General features: G+C 37.0%; 1 protein-coding gene and 1 pseudogene across 3 annotated transcripts; one reads left to right on the top strand and one right to left on the bottom strand.

The window, feature by feature from the left end:
* Positions 1 to 946: 946 nt before the first annotated feature.
* LOC145041433 (uncharacterized) lies at positions 947 to 3,905 on the top strand. Of its 3 annotated transcripts, none has more exons than XR_013680185.1 (5): positions 947 to 1,536; positions 1,613 to 1,930; positions 2,243 to 2,342; positions 2,420 to 2,821; positions 2,986 to 3,905. XR_013680185.1 is itself a non-coding variant. In XM_078989498.1 (5 exons), exons 1-4 carry the CDS (start codon positions 1,760 to 1,762, stop codon positions 2,608 to 2,610), a joined length of 342 nt encoding a protein of 113 aa, XP_078845624.1. In that variant the 5' UTR covers positions 951 to 1,759; the 3' UTR covers positions 2,611 to 2,821; positions 2,986 to 3,905. The 3 variants fall into 3 exon arrangements, 1 of the variants encoding a protein (XP_078845624.1); XM_078989498.1 differs by having other exon boundaries at positions 951 to 1,930; positions 2,420 to 2,472; positions 2,593 to 2,821; XR_013680184.1 differs by having other exon boundaries at positions 956 to 1,930; positions 2,593 to 2,821.
* Positions 3,906 to 16,106: 12,201 nt separating this feature from the next.
* On the bottom strand, positions 16,107 to 17,256 carry LOC145041431 (lignin-forming anionic peroxidase pseudogene; annotated as a pseudogene).
* Positions 17,257 to 17,844: the final 588 nt, after the last annotated feature.

The following is a 17,844-nucleotide window of genomic DNA, read 5'->3' as shown; positions in this document are numbered from 1 at the left end:
TATTTTTAGAAATAGTTAGATTTCTTTTATAAGATAGTAAAGATATATATATATATATATATATATATATATATATATATATATATATATATATATATATATATATATATATATATATATATTAATTCATGCAAAAACTTCTTTGCCTTTACTTCTTATTGAGAACATAAAACTTTAAAATTATCACATTCAAGTCATCTGTTTATTTACTTTTTACATAAGATTATTATATTTGATAATATATTTGTAAAAAGTCTAAAGTGTATCATGTACAAGAATTATATATTATTTCTTTTTACGTTATTTTTCTAAAATAAAGATATAGTATTAGCATATGATATATGAAAATTTCGTTTATTAGCTTTCTGGAAGGCAAAAACAAATTTAATTGAAAAATTAAGCAAAATGAAATTCTCCTCCGTTGCTTAATTATTTTGTATTTCTAATATATTGTTTATATGTTTTTTTATTACTATTTGATTTAAATTTTAAGATTCTTGATAAAAAAAATAATAAAAAAACATAATTATTAATTATATAAATAATCTAAAATAATGTTGACATGCATTTTCTCATATCTCTAGCTTCACTAAGTTGCTATAGATGAGGTGAAAAAAGAACATACTTAACCTCCTATATGTTAATGTCTTATATTTTTAGGTAGATGATAAGCATTGCATTTTATTAGCTTTTTATTTTTCAAAAAGCTCATTTTATTGAAACTTGAAAAATGCTCCATATTTCTCATCTCCTTGTTAATAAAACCTTGAAATCAAACAATTTTAAAGTATTGCAAAATAAATATGGAGTATAAATCAAATTCCTTCTATTTTTAATCAAAATAAATTTCGAGTATAAATCAAATTATATATACATACTAATTCTAAATTACCACTTGAACAGTTGGCTGGATTTTTTTGTTTGGGTTTTCTTTTTTGTAAATTTTTCCATCATAATGGGTCGGTTTCGTTACTGTTCATTCCCCATACGTGTTCTTTCATCGGTTCTTCTCCTTCTACGTGTGTACTGCCCTCTCAGTTCTTCTCCACTGCCTCCTTGATTTACTGTTTTACATCGTCTGAACAACTCAAAATCGATGACTGCTTCGCACACCTATTTTCTATCTCTCCCACTGTTCCTCACCGACTCTTTAAATCAAAGTTTGAGGGCTCCCATCTGTTACTGATCGGGAAAGAAAAATGGAGGTGGGTTCCTTCGATCCTTGACTGCTCAAAAAGAAACACGAAGGAAGCAGGTGGTGATGGCGTTTTTCGATGGTGTTGGTCGGAGGAAGGTGGCAAGGTGGCGTTTGTCGATGGTGTTTGCCACTCATATGGGTCCCTCTTTTCTATTTTTGATTCCATTTTTTCTCACAACTCTCGGTAGGAGTCGATGGTACTAGAATTTTCAATTATCAGCCCTAAATCTTCAAGAATGTTGATTCCACCGTCGCACCTTACCACCATGGTACCCTAATTTCATTATTTCACAATGGGAAATTCGAATCGTTTATCAAAATTCTTCTGACAAATACAGGCAAGTTAATTAATTATATTTGCTTCACTATTTCTTTTTATTTGGGTATATCGACTCTTTTCCTGTTGATTAACAGAGCAAAGCACGATGATGGAATCATTTTGCTCCCAATCTTCAATTACAGCAGCAAGGATGGTGCCCTAAGCTTCTGCAGTTCCGATTGAGGGTCTATGCAAAATCTTATCTACCGAGAGACAGAGAGAAAGAAAAGGAGGAGAAAAAAATGGAAGAACCCTTGAAGTTTTATTATATTAGGGCCAAATTCTCCTACTTTCTCTCTCTATACGCTACAATATTACTTCCAAACATACACAGAATAATTAAAATTTTGGAAAAATCTCAACAGTTCTTGATGCTGGCCTCATCGTCATCCTTCAAGAGACTCAATTCTCTGGTACGGCCTCTATTTTCTTCAAATTTACTGTTCTTGATGACCTACATTTTAACAATTCTTCAATTTTGCCCCAAACCCACTTCATAAAACAGTTGAATTTGCGCACAAAATATAAAAATCATATTTTTCTGTTGTGGGTAGGCGTACATTCCTTGAAACGTGTACAAAAAATATGCACAGGTAGTGAAATTTATACAGAGTAGAGTAACAAAACATATTAGTTTGCATTAAAAGGCTTTAAGGCACTCAAAGTTGCTTTCATATCTCTTAAATGCCGCTAATCATCTGTGTTTTTCTGTATACTCTACGTAGGAGTGCAACATCATCTCTTGGGTACAATCAGCTTATCAATGGCATAACATCTTGAAATCACTTGTCATTCATTGTTGGAGCCACAAATTACTATATTCTGGTAAAACATTACTTAGTATTTTCATAAGGATCTAAATACAGCATTGAAAATGCAGTAATTTTTGATTGAATTTGCAGCAAGTAATGATTCAATAGTGTTGAGATATTGGAGACAAAGCAAATGGAAGAAAGTAAAATTTTGTTTTTTTGGATATACATACAATTTTTGAGGAGAATTGGGTTCAATATTCAGATAAGTTTATTTAACTGTAAACAATATTTTCAGCTTTTTGTTGTTTTGAAAATTTCAGATATGGTTAGCTGCATAGCTGTACCCTGTTCCTTACCCCCTCCACTATTTTCTCCAAATTTTCCTCCAAATTCAAATTCAATGGCCTCAACACTTCCAATATTCTCACCGACACAAGAAAATCATCCAAAATAAGCTGCTCTGGCGCTGAAAATTCTCAAAATCAACAGCAACAGCTCAATCTATCTGTTCTTCAGTTGGATAGATTTGAAGCATCAAACAAGATGAAGGTAGTTTTTTCACTTTACCCGTGTACTATTTAAAAAAAAAAAAAAAGACGCCATTGCCCTTATGAATGATTTGGACAAAATTTCCCTTATAACCTCTTATCTGTTTTTTCACGTACATCTATCCACATCCATTTTACTGAACTTAATTTTGTTAATTGTGACAGTTCGTTTGTTGAGAAGAATTACAAGGAGTTGAAGAAAGCAAACCCTAAGTTGCTTTCTTCTGCCCTTTGTATTATTACAGGTGACGACCAAAAATGTCACTCTTTCTGGCGTTAAGTGGTTTCCAGCCTTAAATCATCTTTTGATTTGCATTGAAGGCATGTTAAAAGTTCATTGTTTATTGGTAAATTTTCAGTCCTAATTTTTGCTTCTATGGTTGCACAACAAGTGTTTGTGATATTGTCTCAACAGATTGTTAAGAGTTCCATGTTTAGGAAATGATAGAGGATTATTGACAGATAGGGAGGAGGTGGTGGAATATTATCTATATCAGGTAAGTGTTTTTTAAATCTATTGGAATAAGATATTGATAGTCTAATGTGATGGGTGTAGAATTTCTTGTAACAAACTACTATAAGTAAAAGTTTTTTAGGAGCTTAAGTTTACATTTCATAGTATACTTAAACCAGTAATCACAATTTTGAAAATGTAGTCAATATGGCTCTAATGTTGATATCATTGTTTCTGCAACTTCTAGGGTTGCTGGGTACTCCACCAGCTTTTAACCATGACTATATTTTTAGTGTTCTAGAAATCTTTACTACTTGAAGCATATTGTCTTCTGTGTTCAAATTTTTTTGGCTACGTTACCTCCTGAGTTTTTTTGTTACTTGGTGTAATTTTAATTATTGATGCAATTCATCACAAATGTAACCGTTCTTGATATAATTCATCAAAGTTGTAGGTGAATACATACTTCAAAGATTCAGAAGTAGTATTCTATTGGTCATTATGCTATGTACACAACTAATTGTAGAAAATAGCAGGAATGCTCTTCTGTCTCTCAATTGTACTTGTGCTTTATAACCTAAGTTTCAGGACAAGGGCATAAATTATACCATTCAGTATACTTTTCTTTGCATGTATGGAAGATTTAGAAGTAGTATTTTACATGGATGATATCGATTCTTGCAATCATGATTTCTATATTTTTATCTTTCTTAATGAAAGTATAGGTATTTTGATTGTTGCAATTAATGATTATATTTGGTGTTACATTGCACACTTCTTAAACTGGTATAGTGAACTGAAGGCATTATCGCATTGTACTTAACATTTTTAGTGATAATCACAATATGTACCTCCTTATTGCAGCATGCTTACATCTCTTCAATACGTTGGTTTTATGAGAAATATGCAAGTAGGTAGTGTTGACTGCTGTCACTTAAGGTGTTAAGTACCAAACATAACTTTTCCCTTTTGTTATAAGAGGTTTTGAATCGTGCTCAATGTAGCTCAATAAAATTTTACCGTTTTGTCAATTTCTTTGACATATCCAACCCCGCAAAGCGGGGGATTCTTCCCTAGTTCCTTCTATTTTTAATTAGAACCATTGCAGATAAAATAACCAAATATATTCAAAAAAATAATTGTATAAAAAATTATATTATAAATATAACTAAATAATTGAAAGGTTCTCAATTGCTTTCAATGCCATGAGTTTTAAAAAGTCGAGTAATTTATCTCGAATGTGATGTGGTATGCTAACTTCGGTAAAAAAAATCAATAACTCAAAAGGGAAAATCAATAACTCAAAAGGAAAATTAACAATTTCGAAAACCATTTAATATAGTGTAGTAAGATTATCGTTTAAAAATTAAAAAAACAATTAAATATTAGATATTTGTATACAAACTTTTAATTCTATTTGAACCGATAGCTAAACTATGCTTATAGTCCCATTCATACCTATACATCTATACATACATAATAGACCACTCCTTTGACAACTCGTGCTATGTAATATATTCTTTTTTTTACACGCCAAGATTACTTATACATGACAACAACTATCTTTTTATAAATTTAGACAAAACAAATGAGCATCTCTCATTGTACATATTTTAAAAAATCTTTAAAAACAAATACTATTTGACACCAATTACTTCTAGTGGAAGACTTCAGCTTTTCTAGATTAATTATGATTTACAACTATTTTTTTCGTTCCAAGACTAAAAACTGTTTTCTTCTTTGAAACACAACCAAACTAATTATAAAAAGTAAATATTCATTAAGCACATCCAATAAAAAACTTATAGAAAAATGTATTATACGTTTCTTATTTCTCCCAATAAACATTAAAAAAATAATGTTTGTATGAATTTACCTTTCAGTAAATATTTCCATTTTTCTTTCTTTAATTTTAGACACAGTATATAAAATAATTCAAAACCACAAAACTAAAAGAATAAATTTTAAAAGACAGGATTAATATTTATCAATATCAATTTTTATTTTGCTCGTCACCAACAAATGGACTTATGCTCGGTATTTCCCAACACTTTTAAACCTTTATACAAAACAACCTCAAATTTTGACTAAACGTTATCAGATCTGACAACTTACAAACAAAAATGAAACTACATAATCTATTTGGCACAATAACATTCTAGATTTAAAAATTACCAATCAAAACTAAATAAATCTAATATAACACAAATAACTATTTTACTACTTGTATATCTTCGATGCATATCAAATGCATATAAGATCTATATCCTTTAACAATTGCAAATCTGTAAAAAAGAAAACAAAACCAAAAGACATTAGAAATAAAGCATGGTGATATATATATATATATATATATATATATATATATATATATATATATATATATATATATATATATATATATATATATATATATATATATATATATATATATATATATATATGTATATATATTAATCATGGTGATATATGATATATATTAAACTTGTAAGCTAAATATACAATAGTATTTTCGTGTGTGTATGTATGTGAGTTGGTGCATAAAAAGAGAGAAAGGCTGAGTGCATGTGGTTGAAATGTTGCGTAACATGCATACAACCAACCATAAATCTGGTTTTCACCTAGATCTGCAATCAAATTTCTGATCCAGATTAGATCAATCTTCCATCTAAGATCAAAGCTATATTCACCACCATATTTTCGTGTGTATCTATGTGTGAAATAGTACACAAAAAGAAAGGAGGTGAGCGAAGGAGGTTGACGATAATGGCTAATGGAGGAGAAAGTGAGGGAAGAAGGTAGTCAAAGGAGTTGGGTGGTGTTGATAGTGGAAGTTCATGGTTAAACGAAAAAGATAGGGTAATGGTGGTAGGTGACATGTTAGCGGTGATGGTAGTTGTACGGTGGTTGTAAGGTTGTTTACGATGACTAATGGAGTTGTAAAAACGTATCTATAGCTGAGGAATGTGAATAGTTTTAAGTGAATGAGAGTAGCAGGCTGCGGATTATTGTAGCATATTCGGGTAGAGTGTTTGACAGGAGAGTGGAGTGAGTAGAGAGTGATTTTGAATAGAGGGTCTTTGGACAAATACATAAGGTTATATTCATTTTTTTTATGTTGAAAGTTTAATTTAATTTGATCGGCTAAATGGTATTCACATGGATCACTATCACAACCCTTTATTTTATTTTTTTTATCCAAATACTGATATGTTTTCTCTTTAGTTTTAAGACTTTGGTCTTAAAACCTTTCGTCTACCAATTATAAACTCTTTATAAAGTAGTATGCTGTTTTTTCCTGTTATTTGCATTTCACTAAATCAAGGCCATGTTGGCCATTGTTCCTTTATTTTAGTTTAGTGGATAGTTGTTCCTTACTTTCAGCATTTAGATTAGATAAATATGAGTCTTGTAATCATTTTCAGTTGAAGAAAAACACACAGAAAATTGCCACATATCTTCTTCCTTTTACTCTGTTTTGTGCTGAGTGAAACAGGGCCTGCACCAACATTTGGTATCAGAGCCTGGTGTATGCCCAAGTACCAACCTCGTTTCACAGATATGGGTGACATAAATGCATAAAAAGATGGTCATAAAAGAACGAATTATGCAGCGTGGGTAATCAAGATGAGAGTCTTCATGCATGCTCAGGGAGCGTGGGAGGCTGTAGAGCCAAGAATACCAAATACAGTTGTTGAAGTTCGAAAAGATAAGATGGAGATGGTGGCCATCTATCAGGGTATTCTAGAAGATATGCTCTTATCGTTGGCGGAGAAGCAGACAGCGAAGGAGGCATGGGAAACCCTAAAAATCATGTACTTAGGGGCTGATCGTGTGAAGACGGCTAGGGTTTAAACTTTGAAGACTGAATTAGAGATGATGAGCATGAAGGAGACCAAGACACTGGACGAGTTCGCAGTGAAAATCACAAATATAGTCAGCAATATTCGTGCCTTGGGTGAAAAGATAGACGAGGCTTATGTTGTTAAAAAAAGTTCTTAGAGCCGTACCAAGCAAGTTTGTACAAATTGCGTCTACCATAGAGCAGTTTGTTGATTTAGAAACCATGACTGTTAAAGAGGTTATAGGAAGATTGAAAGCACATGAGGAAAGGGTACGAGGTTAGGGCGAATCCCATGAAGGAAAGCTGCTCCTGACACACCAAGAATGGCTTGATAAAACGAAGAAGAAGAAAGAGGAAGGTTCGAAAACTTCATAGCGGGATACCCAACAATACAATTCAAGTTCTCGTGGACGTGGGAGAGGCCGGGGGAGAGGTAATTCGAGTTGTGGGGGTCACCGTGGTGGAGGTTTTCAACAAAGTCGTGATGGAGGACGTAGTATGGTAAGCCGAGACAAAAGTACGGTGCAGTGCTACAACTGCCAAGATCTTGGTCATTACGCCTCAGAGTGTAAAAACCCATGAAAAGAGAGACACCAAGAAGTGAACCTAGCTAAGAAACAAGATGATGATGATGAACCTGTGTTGTTGTTAGCTAATTACAACGCCGTTGAAACCCAAGAAGAAGTGTACCTGAATGAAGAGCATGTAATTCCAAAGCTTCGAAGTTCGAGTCACGATGATAACCGGTCAAAAATATGTTACTTAGACAATGGGGCAAGCAACCATATGACCGGTGACAAAGAAAAATTTCAAAAACTAGACCAGGGTGTTCGTAATTATGTGAGATTTGGAGATGGCTCGAAGGTACAAATAGAAGGAAAAGGTTCAATAGTATTCCAATGCAAAACAGGTCAGAAATGGATGCTAAAAGAAGTCTACCATATCCCAAGTTTATGCAAAAACATAATAAGCCAGGGACAATTAGCAGAAGGTGGTGATAAAATAGTTATGTAGGGTTCCTTCTTATGGATTCATGATAGTACTGGAAAGCTCGTAATGAAGGTACAAATGTCACCAAACTGACTGTACAAGATTATGTTTAATGAAGTAATACCGCAATGCCTACTTGGAAGTTGCGAGGAACCCACATGGCTGTGGCACAACCGGTTGGGACATGTGAACCTTTCAACTTTAAAAAGTATGTCAGACAAGAAAGTAAGTATTGGCTTACCAAAGATTAAACAGTCCACTTAACTTTGTAAAGGGTGTCTTGAAGGTAAAAAAACTCGGAACCCATTCCTTTTGCAATCTACTTTTTAGGCTAAAGCAAGACTAGAACTGGTCCATGGTGACCTTTGTGGACCAATCACATCCCTACATCCTCAGGAAATAGATATTTTTTCTTATTGGTTGATGACTTCAGCCGAGTTATGTGGGTGTTCCTATTGAAAAATAAGGATGAGACCCTTGGGGTGTTTCGTAAATTTCGTATGGCTGTTGAGAATGAAACAGGTGAAAGAATGAAAAATTTTCGTTTAGATCGTGGTGGTGAGTACAACTCAAGACAATTCGAAGATTACTGTGATGAAACAGGTTTACAACATCACTTCACAACACCTTTCTCTCCACAACAAAACGGTGTTGTGGATAGACGAAACTGAACTGTGATTGAAATGATAAGAAGTATGTTGATCAGCATGGAGATGCCTAAAACACTGTGGGGGGAGGCAGCTCGACATGCTGTCTATATTCTCAACCGGATGTCAACTGAGGCATTAGGTGATACAACACCTTATGAACTATGGTCTGGACGTAAACCCAACCTAGAGCACCTTGGAGTGTTCGGGTGTACTGCACCTGCTAAGGTTTTACGAGGGCACTTGCATAAGCTTGATAGCCTGAGTGAAGCTTTAGTATACTTGGGAACAGAAACAGGAAGCAAGGCGTACAGGTTATTGGATCCCAACTCCGATAAGAATCGAGTGAGTCAAGATCTATATTTCGCAGAAGACAAGCCATGGTCATGGGAAAAGGCAACCACGATAAAAGCTACTCCTGGTGTAACCCTCTGTTTTGGAATAAATATGCCCCAACATGAACTGGATAACATCAACACCATGTCTGAGACCATACCGTTCACCTTTGAAGTTGGAAATGATGATGTGATATCTTCTTAAGAAAACTCACAGTTGCAGGCCACTTAGTCAATTGATCATCATGCCTCACCTACACCAGCAACACCGATAAGATCAGTAGGGTCGACAAGTCCAGCTTCGTCAACAAGTCCAACCTCAAGTTCGACTGGGGGAGGTGCTCCCAAATGGTACGAAACCTTAGCTGAATTGTATGAAGAGTGTGAATAACTTTTTTTTTATGCAAGATGCAGAAGAACCAACAAGTTATTCAATGGCTGCGAAGAAGGGTGAATGGGTGAAAGCTATGAAAACAGAGCTTGATGCAACAGAAAGAAATAGAACATGGCGCCTTGTTGACTTGCCACCGGGACGAAAACCCATCGGGCTGAAATGGGTGTATAAATTGAAGAGGGATCCAAAAGGAAATGTGTAGAAGTATAAAGCGAGGCTTGTCACAAAGGGTTACGTTCAGAAACAAGGCTTAGATTTCGATGAGGTCTTTGCTCCCGTAGCAAGAATTGAAGCAATCCGCATCATTTTAGCAATTGCAGGAAAACATCGGTGGCCGGTGTATCACCTTGATGTGAAATCTGCCTTCCTCAATGGAGAGCTACAAGAGGAGGTCTATGTATCGCAGCCAGAAGGATTCGTGAAGTCAGATAACAATGAAAAGGTACTAAAATTATCTAAGGCTCTTTATGGCCTTAGACAAGCCCCAAGAGCTTGGAATGCATCCTTAGACAGAAGACTGAAGGCAATGTCATTTGAAAGATGTCCTCAAGAGCATGAAGTGTAAATAAGAAGAGGATGTGGGAAGCTACTGATTGTAGGAGTATATGTGGACGATTTAATCATCACTGGAAATTGTGAGATGGAGGTAACAAAGTTCAAGAAACAGATGGACAATGAGTTTGAGATGAGTGATCTTGGAACTCTCTCATACTACTTGGGAATAGAAGTAGCACAACATGAAGATGGTATAAGTCTGAAACAGTCTGCATATGCTAGAAACATTCTCATAAAGGCAGGAATGGATAGCTGCAACCCCTCACAATATCCCATGGAATCGAAACTTGAACTCACAAAGAATGAGGGAGGAACACCGGTGGATCCAACTGAGTACAGGAGCATCATTGGTGGACTAAGATACCTCACTCACACCCATCCCAACATATCTTATGCAGTGGGCATGGCTAGCCATTTCATGGAAAGACCTATTGTTCAGCACCTACAAGCAGTAAAAAGAATCCTCAGGTATATTAAAGGAACCATCGACTTTGGTCTAGTATATAAAAGAGGAAGCTGTAAAGATGATGTAATAGGGAAATCGGACAGCAACCACGCTAGAGATGTGAACGATAGGAGAAGCACCAGTGGAATACCATTTTACTTGAATGAAAATTTGATCACATGGGCCTCACAAAAACAAAGATGCATTGCACTCTCGTCTTGTGAGGAAGAGTGTATGGCTGCCACCTCGGCCACATGTCAAGGGATCTGGATTCACCGCTTACTGAGTGAGATAACGGGTGAAAGGATTTGTCTTATAACATTGTACCTTGACAACAAATCAACTATCAACCTTGTAAAAAATCCTGTATTTCACGGTAGAATCAAACATATCGATACCAGGTACCACTTCATAAAGGAATGCGTTGAAAGAGGAGATGTTATTGTCAAGTTTGTGTACAACAATGAGCAGAAAGCTGACATCTTCACGAAGTCATTGGGTAAGCTGAAATTTGTGGAGATGCGAAATGAGCTTGGGGTGAAGAACACATCTGATTCTGGATTAAGAGGGAGATTATTGGGTTAATCCAGAAGTAACATATTTGTTTTGGCTTCAGTGGTGAACGTGTTTTTTTCCCTGTTATTTGCATTTGACTAAATCAAGGCCATGTTGGCCATCATTCCTTTATTTTAGTTTAGTGGATAGTTGTTCCTTACTTTCAGCATTTAGATTAGATAAATATGAGTCTTGTAATCATTTTTAGTTGAAGAAAAATACACAGAAAATTGCCCCATGTCTTCTTCCTTTTACTCTGTTTTGTGCTGAGTGAAACAGGGCCTGCACCAACAGAATCGAAAAGAAAAAGTATTATACTAGTAAACATTTATTTTATAGTTTTGATTTTTTTATTTATTCCGAGGATATACGTGTTACTTTTCCTCCTATATATTGTGTACAACACCTCTGCAATTTAAGGAGATTACATTTATCTCACGGTATCAAGAGTTTGACTTTATCGCTTCCTCTCCCTCAATAAACAATTCTTTCTTTCTTCCCCACCCTTCTTGTCTTCTCTTGCTTAATGGCTGCATCATGGTTACCTTATTCTCATCCCAAGACACCAACTTTCCCATGAATACCATCCTTCATCTTATCATCATTCATCTCTCCTCCATGAATTACTTGCTATGAAAAAACAAAAATGATCCCACTTCTTAATTATCAACAACTTCTTGCTCAAGTTGACGATAGCCCCGTCGCGCCAACTTCTGGTTGATAACAAGATGAGCGTCAATTCAGAATTTGCGAAGTGGCTCATTGCTGATCAAGACGTTGCCATCCTTCTCTAGGCTTCTCTAACAAAGGAGGCATTCGCGGAGGTTGTGGGTCTCTCCACCGCTCATGCTATTTGGGTGGAACTTGAAGCCACATATGGAAATTCTTCCATGGAACGTGTTCAAAATCTATGTGATCCACTTCGTCTTCTCTCCAAAGGTACCTCAACTATCTCAGATTTTGGTGAGAAATTTAAGGCGATTTGTGACCGTCTTGCGACCATTGGTGATGCGGTTGATGAATCCCAAAAAAAATTATTGGTTCCTTTGCGGTCTTGGCGGCTCTTTTGAGACCTTTTCCAAAGCCGTTCGTGCCTGTACACCTCAAGCCTTTCATGATTTACTTGCTCAAGCCGATGGGAACATAATGTTTCTCCACTTGATCCATGGACCTCCAAGCACCACCGTGGCTTTCTCGGCAGAAACTGCATCAACATCGTCTTATTTCGGCGGTTGTGGTCGATGAGGTGTGGTCGTAACTTTTGCAGTGCTGTGATTGTGGCCGCTGCTTTCCTTACTGCTAACCGTGTCGCCAAAATGGCCATTATGAAAATATGTTCTCTTAACTCACCAGTTGCACAATCTCCCACAAATGAAAGTGATTTTGCAAAAGCTTTTCTTGCAAAATGTCATCTAAATGCTCCTGGTCCAGATTGATATGTTGATTCTAGTGCATCCGATCATATGGTTTCTTCCGCGGGTTCAGTTTCGCAACCCGAGAATTATGGTTGTGATGGCTTAGTTCAATTTGGAAATGGTAATTCTTTTCCTATCTCTCATGTTGGGACTTCCACACTTGCTAATGGTATTCATCTGCATGATGTTATGGTGGTCCCGCACCTTACCATTTTTTTTTCAATTAGTAAACTAACGTATGAAAATGATATAGATGTGCTTTTCTCCAAATCTTATTGTTCTATTCAGGATTGAGCAGCAAAGCAAATTCTAGATCACACAAGATATGATCATGGAGTTTATGTGCTATCATCCTCAATGAAGGCTTATGCGTTTTTTCTAGGACCAGATCCAAGGCGCCTTTTGAACTTTGGCACTCTAGATTGGGGCATGTGTCATTTGACACAATTTCTGTTTTGAATTATGTGTTTCTTCTATTTTACCAAAATCGGTTACACCATGTCAACTTGGTAAATCTCTCTGTTTACCATTTGATGATGATGATGATAATGATAATAATAATAATAATAATAATAATAATAATAATAATAATAATAATAATAATAATAAACGTGCTTTACATGTATTGAATGTGGTCCATTGTGACTTTTGGGGCCCATCACCGGTTAACTCGGTTGACTCCTGTCGCGATTATGTTATATTTATGGATGATTTTTCTCGATACACGTGGCTATACCCGTTCAATTCCAAGTTAAACTTCCATGTTATTTTTGCCATGTTTATTAAATTTGTTCAAAATCAATTGTCATCCAACATTAAGGTTTTTCAAAGTGATCGGGGTACGGAAATTTTAAATCGCAATGTTAAAGCATTACTAAACCAGCATGGCATATTTCATCAAATTTCGTATTTATATACCCCGCAACAAAACGGGCGAATTGAACGCAAGCATCGCCACATTGCTGAAACTGGGCTTGCTATGATGTTTCACGAACACATTCCAACATCTTATTGGGTTCATGCTTTTAGCTTTGTGGTTCACATAATCAATCGACTTCCCTCCAAAGTGCTTTCCATGTGGTACCCGTTTGAAGTTTTATTTGAATGGATACCCTCATATGAGAATTTTCTACCGTTTGGGGTTAGGATGTACCCTTATTTATGTGTAAAAGCCGGATTTTTCAGGTATCTTATATATTGTGTTTTTGGTGATTTGAGAGGGGACTCGGCGAGTTAGAGCTCAGACTCGCCGAGTAGGGACGCGGATCTGGACGCGGGATCGCGCCTGGACTCGGCGAGTCCAGGATATGGACTCGGCGAGTCAGCGCTGTGTAATGAAACCCTAATTTCTCGGGTTTGAGACCTATTTAAAGGGCCTAATGGCCGTCATTTGTGCTCACCAGTCCCTTGAGTGAAACCCTAATCGAGTGTGAGCATTTGGAGCTAAGTAGGAGGCCATTATTGATCTTGGAGGTGTCATTGTTGCAAGGAAGGAGAAGAACTAGCCAAGGGAAAGCAAGAGGAGCCACTTCTGTGGGTTTGGAGTCCAGAGCATCACTATTGGGGTAATAATTTCGAGTTATCTTCTTCCTTGTTGTTGTTTATCTAGATTTAGGGTTTGTTGAACCCTTTTGTGGCAAGATCTAGTGTCCTCTTGGTCCCTTATGAGGTTTGAACCATAGATCTGGACCCTTAGAGGTCCAGAGTGTCCCTTTACCCAAGCTTTTTGGGAATCAATGGAGGCTTTGGATTGGAATCCTCATGCCTTAGGTCAAAACTCCATTTATGAGACATGGGGTGTGTTATGGGCACCAAGATAGAAGCTTTACGTGATGAATCAGTCTAGGGAGGCCAGATCTATAGATTTTGGAAGCAGATCTGACCTTAGAAGCAAGTTGGAGTGGTTGCATGGCATGGACTCGCCGAGTCTGTTCATCAGACTCGGCGAGTAGTTTGAAGATTGCCTTGGGATTGCTCGGTGAGTGGTCCAATCGAGTCATGGGTAGACTCAGTGAGTCAGGGTGAGTTGGAGAGGGATGACGAGTGGACTGAGTCAAACTGGGACTCGCCGAGTTGTTCTTGAGACTCGGCGAGTTGAGTCGGGGTGGCCCCGCGATTCTTCCAGGTGAAACTCGTCGAGTAAAAGGGGGGAATACTCGACGTGTAGGAAGGGAATTTCGGAGGGTGGTGAAAACGTCTAGACTCGCCGAGTCGCCGTAGCACTCGCCGAGTCCGGTCAAAGTTGACCGTTGACCGTTGACCGTTGACCAGAGTTGACCTGTGTTGACTTCTTAGGGATAGTCAACCTTAGAGATATAAAGTGTTAATTAGAGACATATGATGTTATAGGAGGATTAGAGCTCGGAGGATCGAGCACGAGGGATTTCCAGGATTCGTGAGATACCGAGATACGCGAGGTGAGTCTTCTCACTATACCTTACCTTGAGTAGGTAACCAGAGTTATGTGATAGAGTATTGTATGCTATGTATGTTATGTGTTGTACTGCATTATTCTTTGTGATTTATGTGGTGCATGTTTATCAGAGTTAGAACCTGAGGGTTCATAAAGTTTGGGTGCACGGACCCACAGAGTTATAGCCTCGAGTGGCTATTATGTGTTAAACGTGGTATTTTGGGGAACTCACTAAGCTTTGTGCTTACAGTGTTTGATGTTATTGTTTCAGGTACTAGTGACGACCGCGGGAAGGCGCCGACTTGATCCGTACACACACACTTGGAGTTTTTACATTGTGATCTTGGGATTTTGTATTGACCTATATTGGATAATTAATATGGTTGTTTGATGAATTTATCGAATTATGTTTTAGAAGAAAATTGAAAAATTTGTTTTGAAATTTACGGTGTTACATTATGTGACTACTCAGAATACAAACTATCTCCCTGAAGCATTCCGCGTGTTTTTATTGGGTACAACACGCAATAGAAAGGCTACCAATGCCTCGATCCGGTATCGTTTCGTATTTTTTTTTTTATCACTCGTCATGCCCGATTTCGATGAGTCGTGTTTTCCATTTGGTTCTTCTCCTAAGGATGCACCTCTCACCGCCTTACCATTGCACTCATTCTTGGAAGATGTTCCTCTAAACTCATGTGATTTTCTAGCGCCTACTCCTCAGCCACCGGTGCCTATTCCTATTCCCAAACCACTATCGTCTGTCTGTGGGATTTGCGATGACTCCACCACACCTAATCAGAACACTATGCCACATATGGAAACTCCACCACACCTAATCCGAACACTATGCAACATACGAAAGCTCCACCTAATGCACCCGATCTTGCCAACATCTGACCCGGTGCAACTACCTATTCCAAATACTGGCTCGTCTCCACCACGACACCATATGATACTTGTAATTTATTTATGTTGATTTATATACAAATATATAAAAAAGGAGTTATATATAAACATCGGTGCGGTGCGGTTTTTCTCAGTTTCTTATATTTACGTAACCGAACCTAAACCAAAATTTTCAATTTTTGAAAAACATAAATCCCAACCATTGGTTTATCTTTCGGTTTCGACTTTTTTCGGTTTTCGGATTTAGTTTTACTCACCCCTTTAAGATCCTGTTGTACTAATAGATCGCGAGAAGAATTGTATAACTATATATATTGCATTAAAAGTGGTGATAAATAATTAAATCTTAACCGTTGAGAATACTCATAAACTTTTATATTTCTTTACACTTAAAAGAATAGAATAAATGAATGAATATGACTACAAGTACAGTTTTCATAGAGAAATACAAGAACCGGGGACTAAATGAACCAGGTAGCTTAGGGAAGAGCACCACATATCCTCCTTATCACTCCTTCTTGACCCGTTAACGGCCTGATCTCACTCATCTTCACCATCGCTTCTGCAAACTCCGACTTGAACTTGGAAGGATTGTTGCTGTATTCAGTAACTATGCTGTCTGTGGACCCACCACTGTAAAGCACCTGATCCGATTCAAGAAGACCCTTCTTTTGTATCAGATTCTTGAAGTAATTGTAATCAAACGAATTCGGTGTCACCAAATCTAATGGTGCCAGATTGCCGTTTCCATCATTTACAGGGCAACCACGTCTACGTGTGCTAGCAAATCCGGCATCAATATCTGATCCATTGCTGTATATTCTGTCACGAAACAAGAAGCATTGAGCTTGTCCAATTGTATGAGCTCCTGATAAAGCAACCATGTCCCTTGCGTTAAGTCCGTTATCTTTGAAGGTGGAAATAAGTGAATCGAGCGGAGCTTTAAAGCTAGGAAGACTGGTCTCCGCTAGAACAAGGCTAGCGGTGGTGGAATCTCTTCTTCCGAGCTTCACCGACCATGACGGACCACCAACCATTTCTGATGCATCACGGGCGGCCACCGTCAGTATGTCTGCACAAGATACAACTCCGGGACATAGTTTCTCCACCTCAGATTTTGCAGCGTCTATCACTTCGTAGCCTCTTACAGAACCCTTATTAGGCAACGCATTCCTTTCTCCTACTATCGAAGGCCCGTCCTCCAACATGATCGATGCGTCACAACCTTGAACGAAGCAGTCGTGGAAATGGAGACGAAGGAGGGAAGCCGCCATGCGACGTTCACGAGATATGGCTGTTCTGATGGTGGTTCTGATTGTACGGAGTGCAGTGGGACATGTAGCGTCGTAGAAGGTAGAAGATAACTGTGCGTTGCAGGGTGTGTGGTTAGTAACTGAGAGAAAGAGCAAGAAGAAGATGGCTGTAGAAATATGTCGAGAATCCATTTGAGAAATAGTTTTCACTGAATTATGAAATACGATGAATGTGGGATGAATCGAAAATAAAAGGACGAAGGAGAGATTTATAGGGTCGAGACTTGAGAATAGACCGCGTGGTTAAGCTGTCTTTGTTTGATCAACAGTGGGCTGATTTTGTCTTTGGTGGTAGATGCATCGAAGCACAGTAAGAAAAAATGATTTGAATTTTTCAAAAGATTAATTAATTAACTAAATCAAAAAATTTAGTGAACCTAAATATGAAGATTCGTTTAGATTTTTTTTGTTATTACCATATGAGAAGGTTGATAGTTTTTATCACCAATGTCCTAAATATGTTTGACAACATTAATATACACTGGAAAGTTACATATTTGCCTAACGAAATAACGATTTTATCTTTCTTTTTCACATAATTTAGATTGGTTAGTTAATAATATTTGGCGCGTTTTATATTAAGCTGCATGTTTATATGTTATAGTTGTTTTTACCACTTGTAAAGAAGATAGATATAAAACTAATGTCAATGTGTGGCCTTTTTTGACATTTTATTTCCAATACAATTTTATATTCATATATTGTAGTCTCCACCACAAGATAACATGCGATAACAACTTTATTTATTAATGCAA

Source organism: Lactuca saligna, chromosome 4 (genome assembly GCF_052625555.1).
Source record: "Lactuca saligna cultivar CGN05327 chromosome 4, ASM5262555v1, whole genome shotgun sequence".
NCBI classification, from domain to species: Eukaryota; Viridiplantae; Streptophyta; class Magnoliopsida; order Asterales; family Asteraceae; genus Lactuca; species Lactuca saligna.
This window is presented reverse-complemented; position numbering and strand designations above follow the sequence as displayed.

What these genes read in the sequence shown, in the direction of transcription:
- LOC145041433 (XM_078989498.1), top strand. Translation starts at nt 1,760, where the DNA reads ATGGAAGAACCCTTGAAGTTTTATTATATTAGGGCCAAATTCTCCTAC. An exon ending in TCAAGAGACTCAATTCTCTG is followed by an intron (nt 1,931 to 2,242) that starts GTACGGCCTCTA and finishes TACTCTACGTAG; the next exon opens with GAGTGCAACATCATCTCTTG. An exon ending in CCACAAATTACTATATTCTG is followed by an intron (nt 2,343 to 2,419) that starts GTAAAACATTAC and finishes TTGAATTTGCAG; the next exon opens with CAAGTAATGATTCAATAGTG.